Source organism: Protopterus annectens, chromosome 14.part0 (assembly GCF_019279795.1).
Source record: "Protopterus annectens isolate FY-2018-M chromosome 14.part0, PAN1.0, whole genome shotgun sequence".
Lineage (NCBI taxonomy): Eukaryota > Metazoa > Chordata > Ceratodontiformes > Protopteridae > Protopterus > Protopterus annectens.
This window is the reverse complement of record NC_056748.1, coordinates 442,993,611-443,019,621: the sequence shown is the minus strand read 5'-3', so window position 1 is coordinate 443,019,621 and position 26,011 is coordinate 442,993,611. Positions and strand designations below refer to the sequence as shown.

The following is a 26,011-nucleotide window of genomic DNA, read 5'->3' as shown; positions in this document are numbered from 1 at the left end:
CTGTGATGATTTCCCTGGAGTCTGGAGCTCCCTTGCTTGCCATTTCATCCCAACAAATAAGTTAAAATTTGTCCCTGGTAAATAAAGGCTTTTCCTGCCTCCAGTCAGCCACCAAACCAGAAGTCTTGGTTGTCTGTAGTGTGTGTACATTGAGTAGTGTGTTGTCTATCTATTTCTCGCTTTCTGTATATCTGTCTGTCTATATATCTCTGTCTTTGCTTATCTGTGCTGCTGGTAGAGTATAAACTTTAAAAAAAAAAAAAAGCAAACTGGAAAAGATGAAACTTTGTAAAACCTAAAGTTATGAACCTATTTCTGTTAATGTAAAGCAGAAAACCAAGCAACATGTGTGTGTAAGAAAGGGAAGGAGGAAAACTGAACATAAATTTTATTCTGAGATTCCTTTGGCAGAGGGAGCGTGACACAGAAAAGGAAGGATACCAACCTAAAAGAAAAGAGCACTGAGGAGGCTTGTACTAATAGCAGACAGCAAAAGAGAAAGCTTTTTTGTTTTGTTTTTTTTTTGTTTACAGCTATCCTTTGTTGAGAAAGACACAGGGGAAATTGCAATGCTGCTGTTTTCTTTTTTTCAGGGCAGAAGCTATGTCTTCTACCTTGAGATAAGCTACAGAAAAAAGTAGCCCTGCGTTAAGCCCAGTGGGAAAGATGAAACTTTGCATGGGCAAGAGAGAATGTAAACAAGGTTGTAGGGGAGGGATAGTGAGCAAGATGTTCCCATTACTTATGCATATTTTGAAGTAAAAGATGACTTCTTGTATAGACTAAATAAAGTTAGGGAATAAATTCTACAACGGTTATTACCAAACTGTATAGGACACCAATGATAAAGCTGTCCCATTTTCACATATTAGGAGGTTATCCTGAAGTGGACAAGACTAAGAGAATATTACCCAGATTTTACTGGTCGGACATAGCTGAGATAGAAAAAATCTGTGCTACTTGTCCACAATCTCAAAAAAACTCCACCCAGTCCTAGATATGAGTTGATTAATCGGAATGCCTTGGAGTCTGCATGTCCTTCCTGTGGTCGCGTGGGTTTCCTCCGGCTGCTCCGGTTTCCTCCCACATCCCAAAGACATACTGTAGGTGGATTGGACACTCTAAATTGGCCCTAGGCGTGAATGCGGGTGTGTGTTTGTGCCTTCTGTGGAAGGTTGGGTGTCGGGCTGGCAACTCGACACTATAAAACTCCACTGCCAATCATGAGCGGACAGGTGATCCGCTGTGGCGACCCTAACCGGAAAAAGCCAAAAGAAGAAGAAGAATCGTAATGCCTTGTCTTACAAGTCTTCATTGTGGAAGCAGTGGATACTAGTAATGCTGGACTATCTTACAAATTTTCCAGTAGCAGTACCTTTACACAAAGCTAAAGCTAAGGCTATTGCCAGAAAATTTGTACTTATTAACTGAGACATTTCCTGTATGTCAAGATATTGTGTCAGTTCTTTAAAGTCAAACAGTTGAGGACATCAGTCTGTCATCCATAAACTGAAGATTGCTAGTGCGGTTCAGTGAAATACCGCAATCCATGCAAAATATAAATATCTAGGCCCGGAGCAAAGAAGCACATGCACAGAACCCAGATGCAACAATGAGTTTATAATAAAAATACCTGTCTTAATTCATTCCAAGAAATCAAATATTAGTGTTAGATCCCTCAGCAGAACACTAATTTTTGGATGAGTGGCAAGGGCCATTAGAGGTGACTGAAACAAATAACTTCAGTGAATTACAAAGTTAGACAGACCAGAAAGGGAAAGAAAGAACAAACCTGTCAAATTAATATGTCAGTGGCATGGAAAGAAGTTGAAAAATTCTACAGTGAGCTTCCAAGTTGAATTTTATACAAGGGACAACAGAAAATTTTCTTTCTGTGAAAAGCAATTGGAGAATCATTGTAAAAAATGCAAAAAAACAGGAAGTTAAGATGATTTTTTTTTTTTTGCAACAAAGGAGTGTTCTTAGACGTGCCTATGTTAAATCAAACTGATAGTGTAACATAACTACTACACTTCTAATGAAGGTTAGACTGAGACATTACAGAGTACTAGAGTCGCAAAGGCAGTAAGATAAGACATTCAAAAGATATTCAAGCTAGGAGTGACAGAAGATTGAATTGTAGTAGCAACAGAGGGCAGCCAGGTGTGCGTTTCTGATTGACCAGTGGTCTAATTTGTTTGGCTGTTAGCAGTGCCCTGCATAGACTCAGGCACCTAGAACTGATACATTTTCTATGTAAAACTACCACTGAAATTTATTAAGTTGCATATGAAGAGCCAGTAGTTTGCACATTGTGGAGCACCTGATGAGTGTAGTCTTAGGCTTGATTGCAGTCTACATACTCATATAGCAAAAGCTAGCCAGCAGTAAACCCATCATGTACCATCCCCTTGTAGTTCATGCAAAAGGACCTATAACAATGGATATGTACTTCAGAAAGTTGCTGTAGCCAGCTTGGTTGATATGGGCATCCTGAGGCAATGTAGCAGTTGTTTCATGTTCACTGATAGCTTCATAATTCTTAGTGTCATAGTCTGTAAGAGATCTAGTTACACAATCTATCTGGAGGCCAGGCTCTCGCATACAAGCACTTTTAAAATACCAAACAGGTTATCAGAAACATGCACACACTACACCATCACATGTAGTATGGACCAGACACACACACCCCACAAAAGTATCCTCAGCAGTCTCAAAAGCACTCTATGAAATCAATACCCACCTCAACACACACAGCCATATCTCACAGTGTCTCATCTTCTAAGCCCATATGTCATAACGGTACATAACACAATATTTTGGTCATAGGACACTCTCTTGTGAGGCACACTGATGTCACACTCACCTGGCTGAATAAGGGGAGAGTCACAGGAAGATGTCCTTCTGTTCAGTGTTGCAGTATTCTTTACATATGGATTGTACCCCGCTCCACGACCCGATGTCAGGCCTGTATACAAAAGCTTAATGCCGCTGCCTGTACCTGGGATGTCGCACGAAGGCACAGAGAACGTCAGCCATAAAAAGGACGTCTGCATATACAATCCTCAGAACTTTTTTGCCGCCATTTGAAAAGGTTGAGCATGTTCAGTCTGCCTTTGGATATTGTGAATTTTCAGATAAGTACCCCACAGGGGATTTAATTTGTTGCTTGTGCCTTTTGCTATTGTTAATGTCATCCAGAAAGGGCAAGTGTAGGTGTGGAATGCAAATTCCACATAAGAATAGTCACAAGCTTTGCCTGTTTTGCTTAGGGCCTACTCACAACCATTGGTCCTGTTCTATCTGCCAGACCTTTGTTTGTCAGCTTTAAATCTCTAATTAGAAAACCTGAGACTTAAGCGTTTGGCTAGGGATACATTGGAGGGTTCCGCAAGTTCTTCTGGGCCATCTGTGAAGAGGAAGGTCAGCAAAGCCAGGCCAAAATCCTCTTCGGCTTTGCCTTCTCACTCCAACATACCCCTTGAGCTTGACGAAAACCCGGCGGTGAGGTCAGAGGTAGGGTCCGTGAATTCACCGGGTACCACATTGGAAGCGGTCAGAAGTAGGGATCCGAGCATGTCCAAGACAATGCAGACGTCCAGTTCAGATGACTTGAGGGAACCACGGCTTGTTATTTCAGAGGACTCTGGAACCGTTTCTGCTTCCCAGCCTAAGGAAATCCCGGGCATTAGGTCTACATCTGCTCTTTCTCCACCACAAGAGAAGCATGTTAAAAAGAAGCAGCAGCAGAAGACAAGGTATTTCATTGTCCCTTCCACCCCTCCATTGGATTGGGATGCTTTTTCTCAGGGCCTTAAGGCTGTGATAGCCTTGAAACTTCCAACATCAGCTTCATCCATTTTAGGGCCTGCCTTTTCCTCTTCTTCTGTTCTGCTGTCTGCTTCCCACTAGTCTCCTACTATGCAGTCGGCCTCTTAACCAGTACAGGATTCTGACTCTGAGGGGTCTTCTTTAGATGAGGACTCCTTATCATACTCCACACAAATCCCTTCCCCTTTGGAATATGCCTCCCCAGAGGAAGAGTCTAATGGGGGAATTCCCTCATGGAAGAGCTTTCCTTTGGGGAGACTGTCAATAAAATGAGGGAATTCTGTAAATGGGATTCTTCTCAAATCTCAGAGGAGCAAAAAAGATATTATGATCTTCTTCAGCTGGAGGCATCTGCTCCTTCAGCAGTACCTCCAGTCCTTCCAGCTTTCTTAGATGCCTTTGTATCTACTTCTAAGACCCCAGATCCTCAAGCTCCTGCTCCAGAAAGACCTGACTGTTTTTATAAGGTCCCTGAGGATTGGAAGTTTCTTTTTAAATGTCATTCAATTGCTCCCTTGTAAGATTTTTGGAACAGTTGGGAAAGACAGTTTACATTTCTACCTTGGCTATCAAAGCCATTAATTATCAACCACACATGTCTTGGTATGCTCTAATCTTGCTTTCTCTGGCTTCTCCAGCCTTGTCCCAGTTACCTGACTTAGAGGCTAAGTGACTGTCTTTTTCTGTATTGGCTGCATCATCCCAGGTAACTAGACATTCAGTCACATGCAGCTATGATGCAGTTGAAGCTTCCTCTAGAGCTACAGCTTCTGCTTCTGTTTTCAGGAGGCATTCCTGGCTATGTCTCCAAGCTTTCCCTGATGATATCCAGGCCAAGTTACTTGATCCCTTGCACAATTCTGCGTTTTTTGGCAAAGTGGCTACAGACGTTTTTAAGACGCTGAAGGAAAAAGGTAAGGAGCTCCAGGATTTAAAGCACTTGCTTGTCTCCCCAGTTTCTAAATTCCATAGGTACTTTCCTGCCAAGAAGGAAACCTGCTTGCTCATCCTCTTCTACTCCTTTTGGGACTAGGCCACAAGTCTTCCAGGAGAGGACCCCTCAGTCTAAGGCTGTTGCTTCTGTTCCTTCTCTCCAGCAGCCTTTTCAGCCCAGACAAGGCTGTCTGTGATGCCCGGCTTCATCTTCCAAGTCATACTCCTCTGTCCCTTCACCTTTCTCTATTCCTTTCAACCTAGAAAAAAGTCACTCAGGATTCCTGAGTGCTATCAGTTATACAAAACAGATACTTTATGACTTGGAAGACTCTTCCCCCTTTCTGGGGATTCCTTAGCCACCCACCAATCAACTGCACCTCTTTCCTCAGTTACTTGCTCAGCTTTCCAACCAAGGCACCATTCAGCCTGTCCCACCAGGCCAGCACAGAAGGAGATTTTACTCCAGGATTTTTCTGGTTACAAGAAAAGATGATCCTTGGAGATCCATTGTAGACATCTCAACCTTCTACACCTTCCTGGTGGTGCCTTCTCTTGGGATGCTATCTCTGCAATCTCTTCTTCCCATTGTACCACCCCAGGCTTTCCTAGCTTCTCAGGATCTCAAGGATGCCTGTCTGCATATCCTTATTCACCCTCAGTTCAGGAATTTCTTGCGTTTCTCGGTGGGTTCTTTACAGTTTTTCTGCCATGCCTTTTGGTCTTTTCACTGCTCCAGGGTTTTTTTACAAAGTGTCTAGCCCCAGCTATTGCCTTTTTGAGATTGAAAGGTCTTCAAGTTTATCCTTACTTGGACGATCTGCTCTTTCTGGCCAGCAGCCCATGCAGGGCTTAGCATTCACAGTAAATTTCAAAAAATCAAATCTGACTCCAAGTCAGGATCTCATTTTCTTGGGCTGCGGGTTCAGGACAGAATTGATGACTGTGTTTCTACCTTCAGAAAAAGCATTTTCACTCATAGCATTCAGAGTCTCTTCTGCCCCTTCCATCCATCACAGTCAGGGAGTATTTGAGGCTGCTGGGATTCATGGCCTCTACAATCCCCATGTTGCCCTTTGCCAAACTTCACGTGAGGAAGTTCCAGTGGTTTTTGAAGACAGTTTGGTCCCAGCATGCTCATTCCATAGAGGCTTTGATTCCTCTTCTCCCTTGCTCCTCCCTAGAGCTGGGTTGGTGGATGCAGCAACTCAGTCAGAATCCTGGCTTACCACTTTGGATATTTCAGCCAGTCCAGCAACTTTTCACAGATTTAGGCCGGGGGCAATATTATTTGCCAAAAAGGTACAGGGTTTTTGGTCACTCTCTCAAAAAAAGGGAGCGCATCAACATCAGAAAAATGAGGGCACTGATTTTAGCCCTGCAGTTTCTACCAGGACCTCTCAGGATTCTTACAGGCAATACTATGGTCCTTTGGTGTATAAGCAAACAGGGTGGGGGGCACAAAATCTTACCATCTGAAGTAGTTAACTTCATTTGATCAGCAACCTGTGGGTATCGGATCTGATTCGGATCCGAGCCGGCAGCTTTCTTAGCCAAAGATCTGAGCTCCAAGCTCCTCCCCCCTACCCATGATGCCCTGCCACCTCTCTCTAACCCCCAGATCTCATTTGCCGCGGCTTCTTTAAGTATCTTAGAATGAGCTCCTAGCGTGGGTGTTGTGAGTTTAAAGCTTTTTTATACTTTTTCTGTCAAAAAATTTCTAAAACTTTGTGGGTGTGGTTCCTTTCTCTCTCTTAATATTTTTGGGTAGTTTAAAGCTTATTAGTTTAGTTAAAGTTAATTCCCCTCCCCCCTGATTGTGTGTGAAGGCGTGTGCTTGTGGGCCTGTTCTTTTCCTTTTCTATAAAAATGTCTGAAGGCCCAAAAGCTGTGTTTTCTAAATGCTCCGAGTTTGGCCATAAGCTGTCCCCAGCGGATGGCCACACTTGGTGTGTTATTTGCCTGGGTGTTGACCACCTTTCTTCGGGCTGCACTATTTGTGCAGCCTTCAACCCCAGGGCTTTGAGGGATAGGAGGACGAAGCTAATCCTTGCGGGCCTTTTGCCCCTGATTCCACTTCATCTTCCTCCTCCTCTGTGGTGTCAGCTGCGGCTGCTCCACCTACCGCCTCTGATCCCCTGGCCAGGGCTCAACCTCCCTCTTTGGTCCAGGAGGAAAGGGATGTCAGAAAGAAAGATAGGAAGGACAAGGAGCGGGAGAAAGATAGGCACCATAGCCACAGGAGGCGGTCCGAGTCAGCTTCATCGGCCCCGCCGTCTAAGCAGCTTGCCTCTCCCCTTAAGGTCTCCGGGTCTTCCCCCTCCCGGCTTCGTTCTCCACGTTTTTCTCCCCGGAGCCGGAGGAGGAGACCCGGTCACCTTCGTGGTTGTCTAGGCGGCATTCCCGGCCGGCCTCGGCGGCCTCATCCAGGTCAACCAGGAGTCTATCCGACGCAGACATGGACCGGATGATGCGTTGATTTCTTCAGGCCCAGCTGCAGATGGGAGTGCTCTTGCCTCCCCACCCCCCTCCGGGAGGGAGCTCGACCCCTTTTTTCACCCCCATTGCTCCTTCTCTGACCTGCTATCAGGGTTCAGAGCAGTCTGATCCGACTAGCTTCGGAGCAGGAGTGGCGTCGACGCCGGCAGTGTTTCCTACTTCTGCGCTGACTGTACCCTAGAGTCAGTCAGATCCGTTTTCGGATCCGAGCTCTCGTGGCCGTGAGTTGAGCGTCTGATCTAGAGGGGTCAGTGGGCCTTCGGCTCCGTTGAGGTCGGAGCGCACTACTCTTTTGGATCCGATCGGGTCATCTCCGGCTCCGATCCGCACGCCGGATCCGAGGGGACTGCTTTCGGATCCTAGGAAGAGCAGTTCACCCTCGGCATTCAACATCGTGGAGAGGGTCCTTTCGAGGGATTCGAGGCCCCAGGCTCTTGTTACGGATCCACCCGCCATTCCCTCTCAGACGGGCCTTTCTTCCATCATCCGGACCCAGGGACAGCCTGCGCCTACGTCCCAGAAGGTTCCTGTAGAGGAACAGGATATTGTTGGTGAGCCCTCTTTGGACAGCCTCCCCGAGGAGGTCCCTCGCAAACAAAAGTGCAAGAGGAGGCACTTGGACTCACCCGAGTTCCTCACAGAAGACACGGACTTAGGGGAAGGTTCCCCAAGGACACCCCCCGAAGACGTCTCCTTTGGAGACATTATGGAAATGTTGCGCTTTAGAGGGGGGTGGTCTGCCCAAAAATCTTCCTCGGATGAGTGTGTATTTCTGGAGGCGTTTGACGCAGGCCCATCTACCTCTTGGGTGTCCCCTCCTGCCGATCCCCTGGTGGACCTCATAACTACCAGGGCATGGAAGGAGCCGGACACTGTCGAGCCAATACCCAAGAGACTGGACAGGATCCTCAGCCCTCCCTCAGACAGGACTGTTTGGAGCAAGGGTGCCCCAGTGGATGCCATGGTGGTGGTGGCTACCACTAAAAAGGAATTAGCACAGGAGAGTTCCTTGGTACATCCTCCAGACAAGGAGTCTCGGATGATGGACCATCTTGGAAAGCGGATGTTCGCTTCAGTGACCTTCTCTGTAAGGTCACTGAACTATATGGCACATGTAATTTGGCTCCAGCGGGACCTAATCAAAGAGTACGCTGGATCACCCCCAGAGTCCATGTCGGCTGAGGACAAACGGACCTTCTCGGCTCGAATGGCCACTCTTAAGTCTATTACTAACACATCTATGCGGCTTCTCTCCCATGCCACAGAGGGAGTGGCTAGAGCCAGCGGAACAGGCGTTGTCTTATGTCGACAGGCCTGGCTCCGTCTCTGCGACTTTGCGAAACCCTTCAAGGTATCCTTCGCGAACACCCCTTTTGACGGTTCTACGCTTTTCGGCAAAACCGTCTGCAATACGCTTCTCCAGAGCGAGAAAGATGGGAAGACATCATCTGCCTTCGGGATCCACTTCTCTGCTCCTCAGAGGTCTTTCTCCAGGAACCAAAGAGGACAAAAGAAGATGTGGTTCCGGAAAGCTCAACAATCCCATTTCGCTCCGGATCCTTCGTCCTTCATAGGCAGAGGAGGACAGGGTGGACGCCGGCCCAGAGGCAGGGGGGGGGGCGAAGAATTTCGGGTTGATGGAACCCTTTTCTGATCGACCCGCGCAGCAACCCTGAGGGGTTGTCCGACTGCTCCTCTCTGGAGGCAGTCAGGGGGGCTTCTTGGAGCACCTAGCACATTGGGAGTCCATTACAACAGATCGCTGGGTGCTCCGAATCATATCCAGAGGCTATTCAATTCCATTCCTAACGTCTCCTCCCCAGTCGGGGAGCCTCCCCGATGTCCCACCCAATCAGAGAGAGGTAGCAGCCTTCGAAGTAAGAGAGCTGCTAAGGAAAAGAGCCATCCAGCACGTCCCCCTCGGGCAATCCAGATCAGGCTTTTACTCCAGGTTCTTTTTGGTGCCAAAAAAGATGGGGAACTTACGGCCGATTCTCGACCTGTCCACACTGAACCTGTCAGTCGCCAAGGAAAAGTTCCGGATGGTCACTATTCAATCCATTCTCCCACTTTTACAGGAGAATGACTGGATGTGCTCGATAGACCTCAAGGATGCGTGCTACCACATTCTAATGGACAGGCGATCCAGGAGGTTTCTCAGCTTTCAGCTGGGAGCCAGCCATTATCAGTTCAGGGTCCCACCCTTTGGTCTCACCACAGCCCCCAGGGTGTTCACCAAGGTCATGGCAGTTGTAGGGGCCCACCTGAGGCTTTAGGGAATACAGGTCTTTCCTTACCTGGACGACTGGCTCCTAACTGCCCCCACCAAGCATCTACTATGTTCAGGCAGGGACTACTACTTACATCTAGCTCGCCATCTAGGGATCACGATCAACCACAAGAAATCCTCCCTTCAGCCTACTCAGATCTTGGATTTCATAGGGGCCAGGATAGACACTGTACAATCCAAAGTCTTTCTGACGGCGGACAGACTCCGCAATCTAAAACTTCACGTCTTGGCTCTTTTACAATCATCAGCCCCTCCAGCGGAATTGGTCCTGAGGGCCCTGGGGTCCATGGCAGTGGCCATCAATCTGTCACCTATCGCACATCTGAAGATGAGAATCCTTCAATGGACCTTACAGGTCCAGTGGTCCATCCTACGTCACCCCCTGTCTACACCTATTCCCCTCAGCAGGGTTTGAAGGGAATCTCTACTTTGGTGGCTCCATTCCAGGGACCTCCGGGAAGGGCACCCTTTCTCCATGTCCCCACCCCAAGTCACAGTGACCACACGGACGCATCTCTCCTCGGGTGGGGGGGCATTGCATGGGCAGATCTGTCCAAGGCACGTGGACCCACACAGAGACCTCTTTGCATATCACTGTCCTGGAGATGAGGGCGGTGCTTCTAGCATTGCAGGCTCTTCATTCCCTTCTTCCTCCAGTGACTATTGCAGTTCAAACAGACATGTCAGTAGTCTGGTACATCAACAATCAGGGGGGAACCAGATCTTACCCACTTTGCCGAGAGGCCATGAGAGGGTGGGAATGGGCGATATCCACCAACTGCTTTCTCATAGCAACGCACATACCGGGTTGGTCAAACATTCTAGCGGACAAGTTGAGTCGAACTATCCTCTCACCTTACGAGTGGTCTCTGAACCCAGTAGTAGCAGAACGGATCTTCCTCAGATGGGGGTCAACCTTGCTGCAATCTGTTCGCGTCACCTTTGAACACAAAGTGCAGCGAGTTCTTCGCTCTAATTCCCCCACCAGGGGAAGTCCACAGAGACACTCTGGTTCATGCTTGGCCATCCGGTCTTCTTTATGCTTATCCTTCTCTTCCGTTGATGACAAAATTCTTGCAGAAAGCTCGTCGGTTGGGGAGCAGAGTTATCCTCATAGCCCCATTCTGGCCTCGCCAAACCTGATTCCCATGCCTACGGTCTCATCTAGTACATCCTCCCTGGATCTTGGATCCCATTACAGATCTGATTTCTCATCCTTTGGGATTGAAGATTCCCGACCTGGACAACCTCAAGCTCTCGGCTTGGTTGATCCAGTTCCATTAATGGCTAGGACTCCCATTATTTCATCCTCAGTTAAGGCCATCCTGGTGGCCACTCATAAACCTTCTACCAGGAGAATCTACAAGAGTAAATGGAAGCGTTTCTCTATCTGGGCGAAGCATAGGAATTTGGATCCTTTTACGGCTCCTATTCCAGCAGTCCTCGACTTTCTATCCCATATTTTTCATCAAGGGGCTAGTTCTTCGACTGTTAAAGTTCAGTTGGCAGCTATTTCCCACTTCCATGTTGGAAACAGTTTTGGTCCCCTAGCTTCATCTAAGATTTGCAAGACATTCCTGAAAGGAACTTTCCTGTTAAGACCCCCTGTTAAAGATGCAGTTCCTCCATGGGATTTAACCCTAGATCTTCAGGCTCTGACTGGTCCCCCCTTTGAGCCTGCAGCTTCAGTCGACTTAAAGTATGTATCTTGGAAAACTGCCTTTCTGATTGCCATTACCTCAGCTAGGAGGATATCGGAGCTTCACGCTCTTTGCAGTAGGCCTCCATACATCATCTTTCATAAAGACAGGGTTTCCCTCAGGACTAATCCCTCCTTTCTGCCTAAAGTGGCTTCAGAAGCCAACATCAACCAGTCCATCAATCTACCTGTCTTCTTTCCTAATTATCAGAACAAAGGAGAGTATAGACTTCATTGTCTGGATGTACATAGACAGTTGCGATTTTACTTAAACAGAACAGCTGAATTTCGAAAGTCAGATCAACTCTTTGTTTCATTTGCTAAGTCCTGTCTGGGTAAGCCAGTGACTAAAGTAACCTCAGCTAGATGGATTTCCCAATGCATTCTTCTCACATACAGAAGCTCTGGTCGACCTGAGCCCCTGAGGGTTCGAGCTCATTCTTCCCGTTCTGTGGCTACTTCTACTGCCTTCTGATCGAGGGTTTCTTTGGATGACATTTGTTCAGCAGCCACTTGGGCTTCCTCTCATACTTTTTTTACACATTATAAATTGGATCTAATATCCAGAGGACGCGCATCTTTTGGCTCTGCAGTGCTCCGGAATATCCTTCCATGAGGACCTCCCAAGTTGTTGGTAGCTGGGTACTCTGTCTCAAAGGTTGCTGATCAAATGAAGTTAACTACTTCAGATAAAGAAGTTATGTACTCACCATAACGTTCCATCTGAGTAGGTAACTTCATTTGTTAGCAACCAACCCTCCCTCCATCCCCCGGACCTTTAGTTCATTCTTGAAGGATCAGGATATGTCACTTTCCAGATGACATCAGATGGGAACGTTCAAGTAGTTTTTCCTTGTGTTATAGTACTGTTCTATGATACTATGGCAAACTCGATCTGAGGGTTAGAGGGAGGTGGCAGGGCATTATGGGTAGGGGAGGAGCTTGGAGCTCATATCTTTGGCTAGGAAAGCTGCCGGCTCAGATCCGATACCCACAGGTTGCTGACAAATGAAGTTACCTACTCAGATGGAACGTAATGATGAGTACATAACTTCTTTTTCTTTGTCGCTTAGCCATCAAAGCATGGGAATTGGCTATTCAGTACAAAGTGTCACTGCATGAAGTGTACCTTCCCTCTGCTCAGAACTCAGTGGTAGATGCATTAAGCAAATCCATGACACAATCCCACGAGTGGATGCTTCACAGGAATGTGTTCCTGGATCTAGTTTACTGGTGGGACACTCCAGAACTGGATCTCTTTGCCTCCCCTCTGAAGAGACAACTTCCTCTTTTTTGTGCCAAGGTCCATCACTCTCAGGCTTAGAAGGTGGACACTTTATCCTTCTTATGGAAGAGGATGTTTCTTTATACATTGCCCCCTTTCCCTTTAATTCAAAAAGTCCTGTTGAAAATTCTACAGGACAAAGAAAAATTTTGCTGGTGACCCCCTTTTGGCCAAGACAGCACTGGTTCCCTCCTCTTCTACAATTAGCCAAGGGCTATCACTACAAGTTGCCTCACCAGGTAGACCTGCTCACTCAGGACAAAGGATCTCTTATTCACACACAACTGTCAACTCTGTAATTGACTTTGTGGGTAATCAACTTTTGATTCCTTTCAGGCATCTGTTTTCAAAGGATGCGCTTTGGGTTTTGCAGGAGGCCAGGAAACTCAATACTAGGAAATTTTATATTTCCAAGTGGAAAAGATTTCTGTCTGCCAAAAAAGAAGAGGGCCCATTCTTGGTGGATATTCCTTTAGTGCTTTCTTACCTGTGTGAGTTGCTTAACAGTAGTCTTTCTTATTCATCTGTCAAGGTCCACTGTTAAGCCTTGACTACTTGCTTGCCTTTAACTCCCCCCTTAGCTTCCAGGCTGGAGGTTAAGCTTTTCCTAAAATGCATTCTACATGAGACCTCCCAGAAAACCAGTTCCTCCCCATTGGGATCTCAGCTATTGTTAGAGAAGCTTACTCAGAGCCCTTTTGAGCCAGCGGCCTCTGCTTCTCTAAAGTTTTGCACTTAGAAAACAGTACTTTTGGTAGCTGTAACCTCTGCTAGAATGATCTCTTAGATTCAGGCATTAATGGCTTCACCCCCTTTTTTGGTTTTCCACAAGGATAGAGTATCTTTGAGAAGTAATCCTTCCTGTATGCCAAAAGTGGTCAATGAGTTCTCTGAATCAGTCTATCCAGTTACCTACATTTTTCCCTTCTCCTCAATCTCCTAGTGAGAGGATTCTGCATTCCTTGGGTGTACATAGACAGCTCAGATTCTACCTTGGCAAAACTAAATCTATTAGGAAATCTAATCAAGTTTTTGTGCTTTCATCCCAGGGCTCGGGTTTACCTGTTTTTAAGCAAACTGTTTCTTCATGGATCTCTAAGGCCATTGTGTTTTGCTATGATCTTCATGAAAAGTCCTTATCCTCTTCTGTTAAGGCCCATTTCACCAGATCATTTGCATCCTCAGGGAGCTTTCTCCAAAAGACTGAATACTCGATCCATTTTGGAAGCAGCTACCTGGTCGTCTGTTCATACCTTTACAAAGTATTAAAATGTGAGTAATATATCCAGATCCAGGGCAGAATTTGCTAGAGCAAACCTGCATGAATTTGTGGAAAATGTTTCTGCTTAGTCATCCTTTCTTCTTTCCCCCTTCCTGGGTCCCCCTTCAGCTTTTACACTGTCCCAGACAATACTGCAGCTTTGAATAGAAGGACATAGAAAAGATGTGTAAAATATTGCCATAGATATCCTTCTCTTCTATGTTGCAGTATTCTATCCCATCCACCTCCCCCCCTACACCTTGCTTTTTACTAGGATGACTCATTTTTTTAATTCCTTGCTGATTTTTGTTTTTCCTCATGGGGCTCCCTTATTCTGTGGATTGTACTTGCGGACATCCCTTTTATGACTGATGCTCTCTCTGCCTTTTACAGGCAGTGGCACTAAGCTTTTGTATATAGGCCAGACATCGGATTGTGGAGCGGAATACAACCCATATGTAAAGAATACTGCAACATAGAAGAGAAGGACATCTATGGTTATGGTAATATTTTACAACTAGTCTTTGCCTATCAGTGGCCAGGATCTGCTAGGCCATACATGCACTCGGGTCATTAAACTACAGTAGGACGCAGTGATAGTCCATGTGGGTGTAAATGACCTGAGATGTACTTTCTTGGACTATATGGGGAGAGACTTAATGAAGCAATTGGACTCAGTTTCCCAGGCCAGTATGAGCCTAGCATTGAGCAGTGAGTTTGGTCTCATTCAAAGGGTTTACCATATTTGTCAACCTGGGAGGATTTGTTTGGCAGACAAAGATGTTTTGCCATGGATGGCCTGTAGTTTTCCCCTCTACCTTTCTAATGTTGGCAAAAACTTCGCCCAGTCCCTTAGTGCCTTTTTTAGGCATTGCCAACCTATTCAACCTTCCAACATAGCAAAACCAACCCAAGAAAATCTGAAGGTGTGACTGCACAGTGCCAGGAGTCTAAACAAAAAACTCCATTCACTACAAATTCTCTTTGTCCTAAAGAATGCAGATGTCTGTGCAGTTACTGAGGCATGGGTGAGAGTCACAGAGAATACCCTGGCAGAGCAGAGCTATAATACCTTCCACACATTTAGACCACTTACTTCAGAGGAATGAATAAAAGGTGGGTGTGTCTCACTTTTCATAAAAAAAAAAATCACACCTCAGGAAATACCCTCATCTATAACTCCCCCAACAATCACTAGAGACAGGACTTCAACACACTGTCCAAAGCCAAGAGCACTGCATCAGATTGCCCAGATAACATCCTAGGATGCTGTTAAACAGCATGAAGCATGACTTATCAGGGCCACTAGAATCACTGCTTAACCATGGCATCCAATATGAGACACGAGCTTCTCTACATCCAGATTACTATAGGCAAAGTCCTATACCATATCCTTGCAAGATATAGGTCCCCCTCTATTACCCAGGAAACCCATAGTTCATACTTAAGTGTACTAGAGACATTCTCAATTCAATCAACGACCATATTCATGGGTTGACTTTAATTGGCCTGCTATAAACTGGGAATCATACTCAACCACAAACATGTATACCCAGAGATTCCTGGATTTTTCACCACAAACACCATGGACCAGATAGTCCATATGCTCGACAGGGTCACAGACATCCTTGATCTGGTCTTGTTAAACATAACACCACCCCCACCCCCAGTATGGCTAGGCTTAAAAAGGTCCCCTGGGATCAATAGCCTAGTAATCAGCTATGACCCTATGAACTTTAGTGAATGCAACAGCCCAGTAGTGCTACTTCCTAAACATGATTGAAGTATTAGTTTCTGGTTGAATGGAGAAACCTAGTGATGATAGTTCCTATGCCCGATAGAGATGTTAGATTCTGTAACAACTTTAGGAAATGGAAAACATTTCAGAATTTGATAGCCATCAGTTAATTGAAAACCTAGGAAAGGTACATAGTTGACAGCAATAGACCTGACAAAGGGAATATTCATAGACACCACTTACCTTTTCTTCCAAAGAAAAAATAACCATCGTTACTGTCAGTGGTCTGTTCCATTACAGAGTATTACCATTTGTTCTACATGGAGCTCAGGCTACCCTTCAGAAGCTGATGAATAACGTACTGGCAACTAATTCCCACTTATACTACTAGGGGAAAATTTGGCCATTGCATTGGGGAGCTTTGCCTACTAGCACTCTGTATTCTCGTTGTTGAAGTGTGAATATGTGCTTGCTTCTGTTCCTAGCAAGGAGGCATCTGGGAGGACAGTGCATGAAATGGAACTGCAGCAGAGGCGAATGTCAGCTCAGAGAAAGTATGCAGTGCTACCTGAGTCAGAGGATGCATTTCAGACGAGGTTGTTTCAGCAAACTGATGAAACGGCAGCAAAGGAGTGTATGATTGCAACCCTCCAGTTGGGAGGGTTGCAGGATGATTTGTTACATGACTTAAACCAGAGTGAGCCAGAGAATGAAGTTTCCTAGGGTGATGTAATGGAGAAGATAAATGAAAAGGATTCATGGGGTCATAGGGTAGGTACTAGGCTATTGGCCCTGGGGCCTATATAAGCCTAGCCAAAGAAGTTCCCTGGCTTTCGCCACCCAAGAAAGTTATTTTCCTGTGCCCCTGTCTAGCAGTGACAGAGAAGTGATCCCTGGGGTGAATTTCCTATTTCCCATCCAATTGTCAAGATTTTTCTTAGAGGGCTAATGAGCTTTGCTTGACATGAATGGGTAGTCTGTTCCAGAGCATGGGAAGTCTCTGGGACAGGAATATCCCTCCATCATGTTCTGTTTATTGTGGTGGCAAGGTTTAGGTCCCTGGAACATGTGTCTCGGAGGGATTGGGGTTTCTTTAAGTGTAGTATGTCCAACAGATCTGGGTTTGACATGGCTTTGCATGTTAGGCAGAGATCGCCTTTGAGTAGGCGATAAGAGACGGAGTAAAGCTGGAGTTTTTTTAGATGGTCTGCGTATGGCATCTGTTTGACACTGGTAATCGTCTTAGTGAGGTATTTCTGTGGCCTTTCTAGTTGCTGTAGATGTTTTGTGAGGTACATGCCAAAAGGGGTGTTGTACTCTGTAATGGGTCTGATGAGGGATGAGTAGAGAGGAACAGTTACTTCTTTTTTTTCTTGAGGTAAACCCCTTTATGATGAGGTGTGCCACGTAGAAGGATTTCCTGACTACTGTGGCGATGTGATTATCAAAGGAGAGACTACTGTCCACCTGTATCCCAAGGTCTCTTATCACACTTTCGGTGTTTAGTAGGCTACCACCCCAATGCCCTGGCTAAATTTTCCCCTACATTGAAGAGAGATCTCAGAGGGAATGCACCAAAGCAGCAACAGTTATATCACTAGGAGGGATAGAGAGGAAAAGAGGAGAAGACAGCATGAAAAGGAAGTTTACAGAAAGGCTACAAATAAAAAGGAAAAGGAACTGAATGGATATGAGGTATGGGACAATATTATTTTGCCATTGGGAACAAACATCTGAGAGGTAAGAGCGTTTATTCTAATTAACTAGAAGACATTTGTGACATTTGTTAAGACTGTGCAAGCCATGGAAAGATTTTTGTGAATATGAAAAAAGACAGTGACAATTCTTGGAATGAATATGAATATACAATAAGAGTATATTTTCCAGAGACTAAAAAGAAAGTTTACATACAGTTCTGAACGGAAGTAGATAAAAAGACTTAAAAGAATATTTAAAAAAATGCATGTAAAGAAATAATAGACATGTCAAAAGTTGTAGGGGTTTATGGACTGGTACATGGGACTGTAATGTTATTCTGAAAGTGAAATGGATAAAATTTTACATATTCCAAATGTCATAAATGTTGCTTGTAACAGGGGTGTTGTGAAATATGAGGACAACCAAAGACTTTTTGTTTTTGTGTAAAAGGATGATATGTAATTAGTAACTGTGACAAGAAGAAATGCTCTATATGTGGTAAAATGGCGCATAAAGCAAAAGAAAGTGAACTTGAATGTTATAATTGTAAAAAGGGGGGACATTTATGGATGGACTAAGTGCTACAAACCAAGGTAAAGACAAAGAAGGGATTGAGGAGAAGAAAGAAATAGATGAAACTGTAAAAAAAAAAGAGATGGTGAAAAAGATAATAAAGGAGGGGAATTAGAGCTAGAATCAGATGTTAGTGATAAAGAGGACATAAATTGGAAAATAAGATAAAAGACTAACATTTGTAGAAGAATTAAGGACAGAAAAGAAAATGAAAGCTGTTGATAGAAAAAAGAAGGGGAATGAAGGAAGCTTTTCTTGTAAGAGATTAGTATAATATGATATCTTCTAAACTAAGAAATCTGGAGAGAAATAATTTAAGTTTTTTTTTCTGTAAATGTTAATAGTATGAAAAAATAATATTAGAAGTATAGTAATTTTAGAATGGTACAATAAATGTGGCATGGATATAATTATTTTAGAAGACATAAGGATTTTGACACAGGAATAAAGACTACAAATACCAAAATTATGGGAGCGGAAAATAATATGGAATATAGGGATTAACCAGTGTTCATGAATAGCAAGTCTGTGTAGAAAGGTAATTAAAATTTTGGATGTTATACTAGTAAAAATGAAAGCACAACTATTATAGATTTAAGGTGGCAAGGAAAAGTGTGTAGAATTATTGCAATATACATATATGTAACTAGTAAAGGAGGAGTATTTATTTCAGAAAATATTGGATTATGTTTTTATTAACATGGATATAATTACAGGAGATTTTAATTGTGACTTGAAGGGTAATAAAAGAGGAAAAGATGTAAAAAAGAAGTTAGAAATAATAAAATACGGAAAAATTGTTATATGGAACAAAAATATAGACTTATAAGAGAGGCACTTTAAAAACTGAAATAAACTATTTTTTTTTTGGTATCAGAAGGAATATGTATAATGGAACAAGAAACTATTATCACAGGTTTTTCGGATCATTTGGCAATATGGATAGAAATATATGATAATGAAGAGTATATAAAGATAGGAAAAGGAATAAAAATAAAAAGGAACAGAATGAAAAAGAAAAACATTAAGCAATTATGAAAAGATCATATTAGTATGAGGGTTTTCTATGTCATTTGGTCAGAATGGTGGATTGCTTTCAAAGTAAAATATAGAAATAGTTATATATTGTGGAAAAATAGAGACAAAAGAAAAGGAATATTTTAAAATGCATAGAGAACTAATAAATAATTTGGAAAATAATAGAGATTATGAGAAAGAAAAAGAGATTTATAAGAAAAGTTATGAGGGAATTGGAGAACTATTGTATAAACAAAACATCTTCTACAAGGAAGAAAAGTTGCTTCCCCTTCTTTAAGTAAAATAGTAAAGGAGGATGGTAGTATAATGAGAGAAAAGAAAGACAAAGAAGGTAGAAAGAAAGAAAGAAAAGTCAGCAGCAATTTTTAGAAATTGATGCAAGTCATGTAGAGGAAATGTTTGGTAAAATAGAGATGAAGAAAAAGATGGCATGATATAAAGGAACTGGAAATATAAAAAAATTCTGAGCTAAATAATAGAGAACTTGGTAAAGAGATTGATTACTTTATATGAATTAAAAAAGATATTGAAACCGTTAAATGCAAAATTAGTATCAAGCCCAGATGATATTGCATTTGAAATGTACAACAAAAGGATGGCAGAAAATTTGTTTAATGTGTATATTTAATGAATGGTTGAATGACGGAGTGAAATATAACGAATTGTGTAGTAGAATAGTGAAATTTATATAGAAAAGGGAGAAAGAGAAGATATAAAAATTGGCGGCCAATATTTTGACTATAAGATATGAAAATACAAAAATATTTGAAAGTAAGATGCAATATATTATGTAGTAAAGTTGTATAGTATACGAGGAAAGGGATGTCAGGAATTATTAATTATAGTGAGAGAAATTATAGATTATAAAAAGAGGGAAGATGTAAAGCTTATGGTAGGTGATATTAATCAAGCATTTGATTCTGTACAGCATGACATTTTGTGGAAAATAATGGACATGTACAATGGTAATAATAAGACTAAGCAAATATGTATAACAGCTTATGCGAATAGAAAAGGGTTTTAATTAATGGATGGATAAGTAAAGAAATAGATATGAATAATGGTATAAGGCAAGAGTATCCTATGACCGATATTTTAATTGCTTTGGTTATGACCACAGTAGTTAGAGATGTAAATCAGAAAATGAAGAATGCAAGTTATAAAATTCAAACAGAACTTGAATTTCCATTTATGATGTCTTATGCAGATAATATTATTGTTATAACAACTAAAAATAAAGAATGAATGAGAGAATGTATTTATGTATCCAAACATATAAAAGATAGAGGTATGATGAGCAATGAAATAAACGACTGGGTGACACAATTAAAATAGCTGGTGTTTACTTTTCTATGAAATAAATATTTGTTTTAAGGATACATTTTATTAAAGAAGATCATAAAGGATGGAATCTAATAAAAAGGAAATAAAGGATATTTGTATATTATGGAAAACATATAGACTAATGTATAAGAAAAAATTAATTCAGTGTTATTGGGAAAGATACCATATTGGTCTAGTGTCGCCATAGTACAGTGCCTCTGATGCCCTGTTCTTTGCCATTGCAATTCCTTTCTTAGAATCTTTGTTAGTCAATCAGTATTCCTTTCTAGTCTGGTCCATCTTTTCTATCTCCCTCTTTTTTCTACACTCCTTTCTTTTGATGACTTCATGGACTTCTGCATTCCACCACCAACTTTCCTTATGTAACTTATTTCTGTACCTGGCTCAGCCACATAGCTGGTCTGCAGTCCTCACACATGCAGTTTTGAGGGATTGCCATTCTTCTTCAACTCCGCTTATTTCCTCCTTTCCTTGGGGTGCTAAAGCCCTAAGTAATTCCTTGAACTGTTATACTTCTGTCCAGTCAACTTCCAGGTCTTCAACGTAATCTCTGTTGACTTTACAGCCTTCTCTGACTACCGCTTGCAGCTGATTGAGGCAACCAGTGGTTTATGCTGTGCGCTGACTGTTTCACTAGGGATGACTTTGCAATCACTGATTTTACCCCATTGCTTTTTCCTTACTAGGAGGAAGTCCACCCAAGTTGCATGTTGGCCACTCTTGTATGTGATCTTGTGACCATCTCTCTGTCTGAGCCATGTGTTGGCTACTATCAAGGTATTGCCAGATAGAATTCTAGAATGGCCTCTCCTTCTTTATCTCTGTTGCCCCACCCATGTAGACCCAGGTAGTCCTTGTATCTTGTTCTGCCTGTCCCAATATGTACATTTAAGTAACCTATTATCAACACCAATTCATGTTGTCCTGCTTTATCTAGTAGGGCCTGCAACTGCTATTTGAATGCACTCTTCTCCACTATAACAACCCTGCTGTGGGCATAGGCTGAGATTATAAATACTGTATTATCATTAGGCAAGAAGTCCAGAAGCCATAGTAATGGCAGATTTAATAAAGTACTGCAAAGTTTGTTCCATTTGTACAGTACAAAATGAAACTGCAGAACAAAGTCCACAAAATGAACTTTGTGGCAGTGTATCCAAATGATAGATAAACTTGTGTGTAAAGATTCTAGTTAGTTTCTTTTTTATTAAAAATACAGCATGCAATATAAATACTGTATTCATTTCTTTGAACAGTTTTCAGTTGCTTTTTAGTGTATTATCATAGGTGGAGTTTTATTTTGTCAGCTTGCAGTATTGAGAAATGAAGATAATTATTTTGTCTTCCAGCTTTAAACATTTATGTGAATCAAAAGAGTTGATATTTCTTCTACAGATATATTTCTATATATTTTATATTTTTTCTTGATCAGAGATAAGCCCACTGTGAAACAAATTAGGGCCTGGCATGAAGGAGCCATGGAAAATGTCAGGGACTGCTTCGAAACCACAAACTGGGATGGCTTCAGGGAGGCAGCCAAAGTGAACAATCTAGTGAACATAGATGAATATACTGAGACAACTATGGCTTATATATCCAAATGTGTGGAGGATATAATGAATATCAAAAATATTAAAGTAAGAGCCAACCAAAAACCATGGCTAAACAGCAAGGTGTACGAATTGCTGAGGTCAAGAAACACTGCTTTCAGGGCAAAGGATAAGAAGGGTTTTAAGTGTGGCAAGGACTAATCTAAAAACTGGTATAAGGAGGCCAAGAGGGAGTATGGAAAGAGGATACAAGGATGCTTCAAGGATGTGAACGACTCAATAAGCCTTTGACATGATATTCAACAGCTAACTGACTACAAGACCAAGTCAACTCAGTGCACTGACAGCACTGAATTTCTGGACAGTCTAAACACATCTTATGGCAGGTTTGAAGAGAAAAACAACCTGGAGGCTGTAAAACTTCTCAATGACCAAAAGGAGGCAGTACTTAACTTCAGTGCTGTGGATGTAAGGAACCAACTGAGAAAAGTGAACCCCAAGAAGGCTGCTGGCCCTGATAACATTCTGGGGAAAGTATTGAAAGGTTGTGCAGACTAACTCAGCATAGTCCTGGTGGACATCTTCAATACCTCACTTGCCCGGGAAAAAGTACCAGCATGCTTCAAAGTTACCAACATAATCCCTCTGCCCAAAAAAGCCAACTCCACCTGCTTAAATGATTACAGGCCAGTGGCATTTACATCAAATGTAATGAAATGGTTTGAAAGACTGGTAAAAAGCCTTTTGACTACACTACTACCCCAATCCTTTGACCCATTGCAGTTTGCCTACTCGGCAAACTGATCAACTGCTGATGCCATTTCAGTGGCACTTCACCTCACATTGGAGCATCTTAAAGAGAAGAACAACTATGCCAGGCTGCTGTTCATAGATTTCAGCTCAGCATTCAATATGATGATTCCAGTGCAACTTATGAAAAGGTAATCAACCTTGGCATAAATAAAGGGCTGTGCAACTGGATCCTCGCTTTCCTGACTGGAAGAACACAAAGGACCTGTGCTAGTAACAACACTTCAGGGAGTATTACAATCAACACTGGAGTACCCCAGGGCTGTATGCTGAGTCCTGTACTGTTCACAAACCTTACCCATGACTGCTCTGTGAAAGCTAGCAACAAACCACATCATCAGATTTGCAGATGACACCACAGTAGTAGGACTTATAAGTGGTGATAACAAGAGTGGGTATAGAATGAGGTCAACTCCCTGATTGAATGATGTGATAACAATTTGGACCTAAACATCAATAAAACAAAATAAATTGTTATTGACTTCAGAAATAGCTCTGCCATGCACCTGCCCCTCAAGATCAATGTTGAAGAAGTGGTGAGAGTCCAAACTGCAAAGTTCCTGCGGGTACATATATCAGAGGATCTTTCTTGGAGTGCAAACACAGGCCAGCCAATTTAAAAAAAACACTAGCAGCTATACTTCCTAAGAAGGCTGAGAAAAGCAAAGCTCTCTATGAATGTTCTAATTACCTTCAACAGAGGAGCCATCGAGAGCATTATCACCAGCAACTGCACTGTATGGTTCAATAACCGCACAATGGCCGAAAGGAAGAAGCTGCAAAGAATAATAACAACAGAAAAGATCGTGGGCACTAGTCTTCCTACCTTACAGGAGCTCTTTGAACTGAGATAGAAAGAGGTCCCGCAAAATACTAAGTGACACTTCTCATCCAGCATGTGGTTGGTTCACTAAATTTGCATCTGGTAAAAGGTTACGGAGTATCTGCTGCAGGACCTCCAGATTCGTGAACAGTTGATATCCAACTGCAATAGTACTCATTAATGCAGACATAAATCTGGATATATCAAAACTATAATAGATTGTTACGCTCTCATTTTTTTTCTTTTTTTTTTCCATGCAGTAATTCTATTTATTTATTGTATACTAAAATGAATATGGATTGGACATTGGACGGCACAGTGGTAGCGTTATTTCCTCACAGCAGGAGGTTCTCTCGTTCGATTCTCGGCTGGAGTGCCTTCTGTGCGGAGTCTGCATGTCCTCCCTGCATTTCTGTCGGGATGCTCCAGTTTCCTCCCATTTTATAAAGACATACATCCGGAGCAATTCTCCCAAGGTCTCCGCTGAAAATTGGCTTCTTTCCAAGTCGGACTTTCCCAGTTAACAAATGTTAAAGAAAATAAATCTGTTCTCATTTAAGTGAAATCCAGTCACTTCCTTATGTGCAATATCACGCAATCTCACCTCCATGTATAGTGTACATTTCTTTTCATCTGTTAATTAACTAGTAGTCAGTGTTGTCCAATGTAATAAATCGTGTACAAGCATGTGCAACAGCTACTTGGATATTTAGTTCTGTACTATAGTTATTGTTTATTCTTTAATAGCTATCATGTCTGTCTTTTTGTGTTTGTTTTCTCATGTAAAAGAGCTGACACTCGAAATTTTGTTTAGGTAGCACTTGTGTTTCCTAAATAACAATAACGTTTCTTTGAATCTTTGAACAGAGCAAAGGAATATCTGGTGAAAGAATATAGACTTGGTTTGCAGGCAATGCTACGACAGCTAGGTGTTCGACATCTTGGGTTAGCAACTCTGACTGACATGCGAATGTCCCGAAAGAAAAGCAAGCTTCAAGACCTGAAGGAAAAGCATTCCCTAGATGGAATCATGCCACTTTGGGACACCAGAAAGCTACAGAATGAGGTAACAGCATTTTATCTCATGAAAATTTACATTTGTTTGACAGCAGAAGGGAACAAGTAAGACTGTCTATTGCCAGTTTGTGTTTTTAACATTCTATCACTCTTAAACAGCTAGCACTTCACATTTCGTAAACTCAAACCATGCACCCCCTCAGCTAATTATCTTCCAGCTGAATATCTGCAACTAGCTGCCAAAGTTATAGCATATCCCATTTCCATCATAATTAACAGAACCATTATAGAAGGAACCATCCCTTTGATCTGGAAAATTTCCCATATTATCCCAGTACACAAGGGTGGTAACTCAACAGAACTCTCAAACTATCGCCCAATAGCCTTACTCTCCCCTTTAGCAAAAATCATGTAAAAATGCATCCACAGACAACTACTAGATCACCTACTCCAAAATAATTTACTAGTTTGCTTTCAGCATGAGTTTAGACTATTCCATAGCGCCACTACAGCCCTCTTATCCTTCTCTGACTGTATCAACAAAAATCGTAATAACAATACCCTAACCTTAGCACTGTTTATTGACCTCTCAAAAGCTTTCGACATGGTTAACCATCAGCTACTTTTTAAACTTACTTGAATCCCTCTCCCTTGACACACAAGCACTTCTTTGTTTTAAGTCCTACCTAGAAAGTAGGCAACAGACTGTGCTGTGGGACAACAATCTATCCACACATCTCCCTGTTACCCTTGGTGTCCCTCAAGGATCTCTTCTCGGCCCTCTCCTATTCTCAGTATTTGTCAACAATCTTAATGAAAATATTCCTCAAGCTGCCTGCATACAATGTGCAGATGACTCGACATTGATATGCTCCGCTTCTTCTGTATCAGAACTCCACTCCCTTACCCAAAAAGTATTAAAGTCGAAAACTGGTTCCTACAGCGCTGCCTCCTCCTCAACCCCAAAAAAACAAAACTTTTACTCTTCACTCCAACACAAAAGTCACCCCCGATAAACTTCACAATTTCTTCGAATAATGGTACAGTCATATCTCCTGACCCAACCACAAAACTCTTAGGAGTTACAATTGACCACAACCTTAACCTTGACACACACATTAACTCTACAATAAAACCAGTAAATAGAAAACTAGGCTCCCAATATAAGGATTAAACCCTTCCTTACTCCAACAGCTAGAACTACTATTGCCCACACCCATCTTATCTCCACCCTCCTCTATGCCTCACCCATTTATACCAATCTATCCAAAACTAACCTCCTATAACAATATTGCCAGATTTGCCACAGGCTCCCCATTTTGTACCCACCATTGTCACAATCTAAAACAGATAGGTTGGCTGGAACTTTATAATTAGCTTCAGTTTCAACAACGTATTATTGCCCACAAGATCCTTCATCATCCTAGCAATACTCCAATACTCACTAGCCTTATCACCCCCTACAAAATCTTACAACCCTACACTGTGCAACTAAATTACTAGTAGCCATTCATAAATCCAACAATAAGGCAGGAGACTTATGGTTTTCCAGCACCATGGGGAAAACTTGGAACTTGCTTCCTAGTGAACTCTCAACTCTTCCCTCAACACTACTTTTCAAA

At 42.6% G+C, this 26,011-nt stretch overlaps 1 protein-coding gene across 1 annotated transcript in view; it reads left to right on the top strand.

Annotated features, from left to right (window-relative positions):
- Nucleotides 1-26,011, top strand: part of EVC (EvC ciliary complex subunit 1) — a 1,160,741-nt gene that overhangs the window by 1,006,816 nt on the left and 127,914 nt on the right. Inside the window, exon 14 of the mRNA XM_044055566.1 lies at nt 24,240-24,438. Coding sequence (XP_043911501.1) covers nt 24,240-24,438 — 199 coding nt within the window. The remainder of the gene's footprint in view (nt 1-24,239; nt 24,439-26,011) is intronic.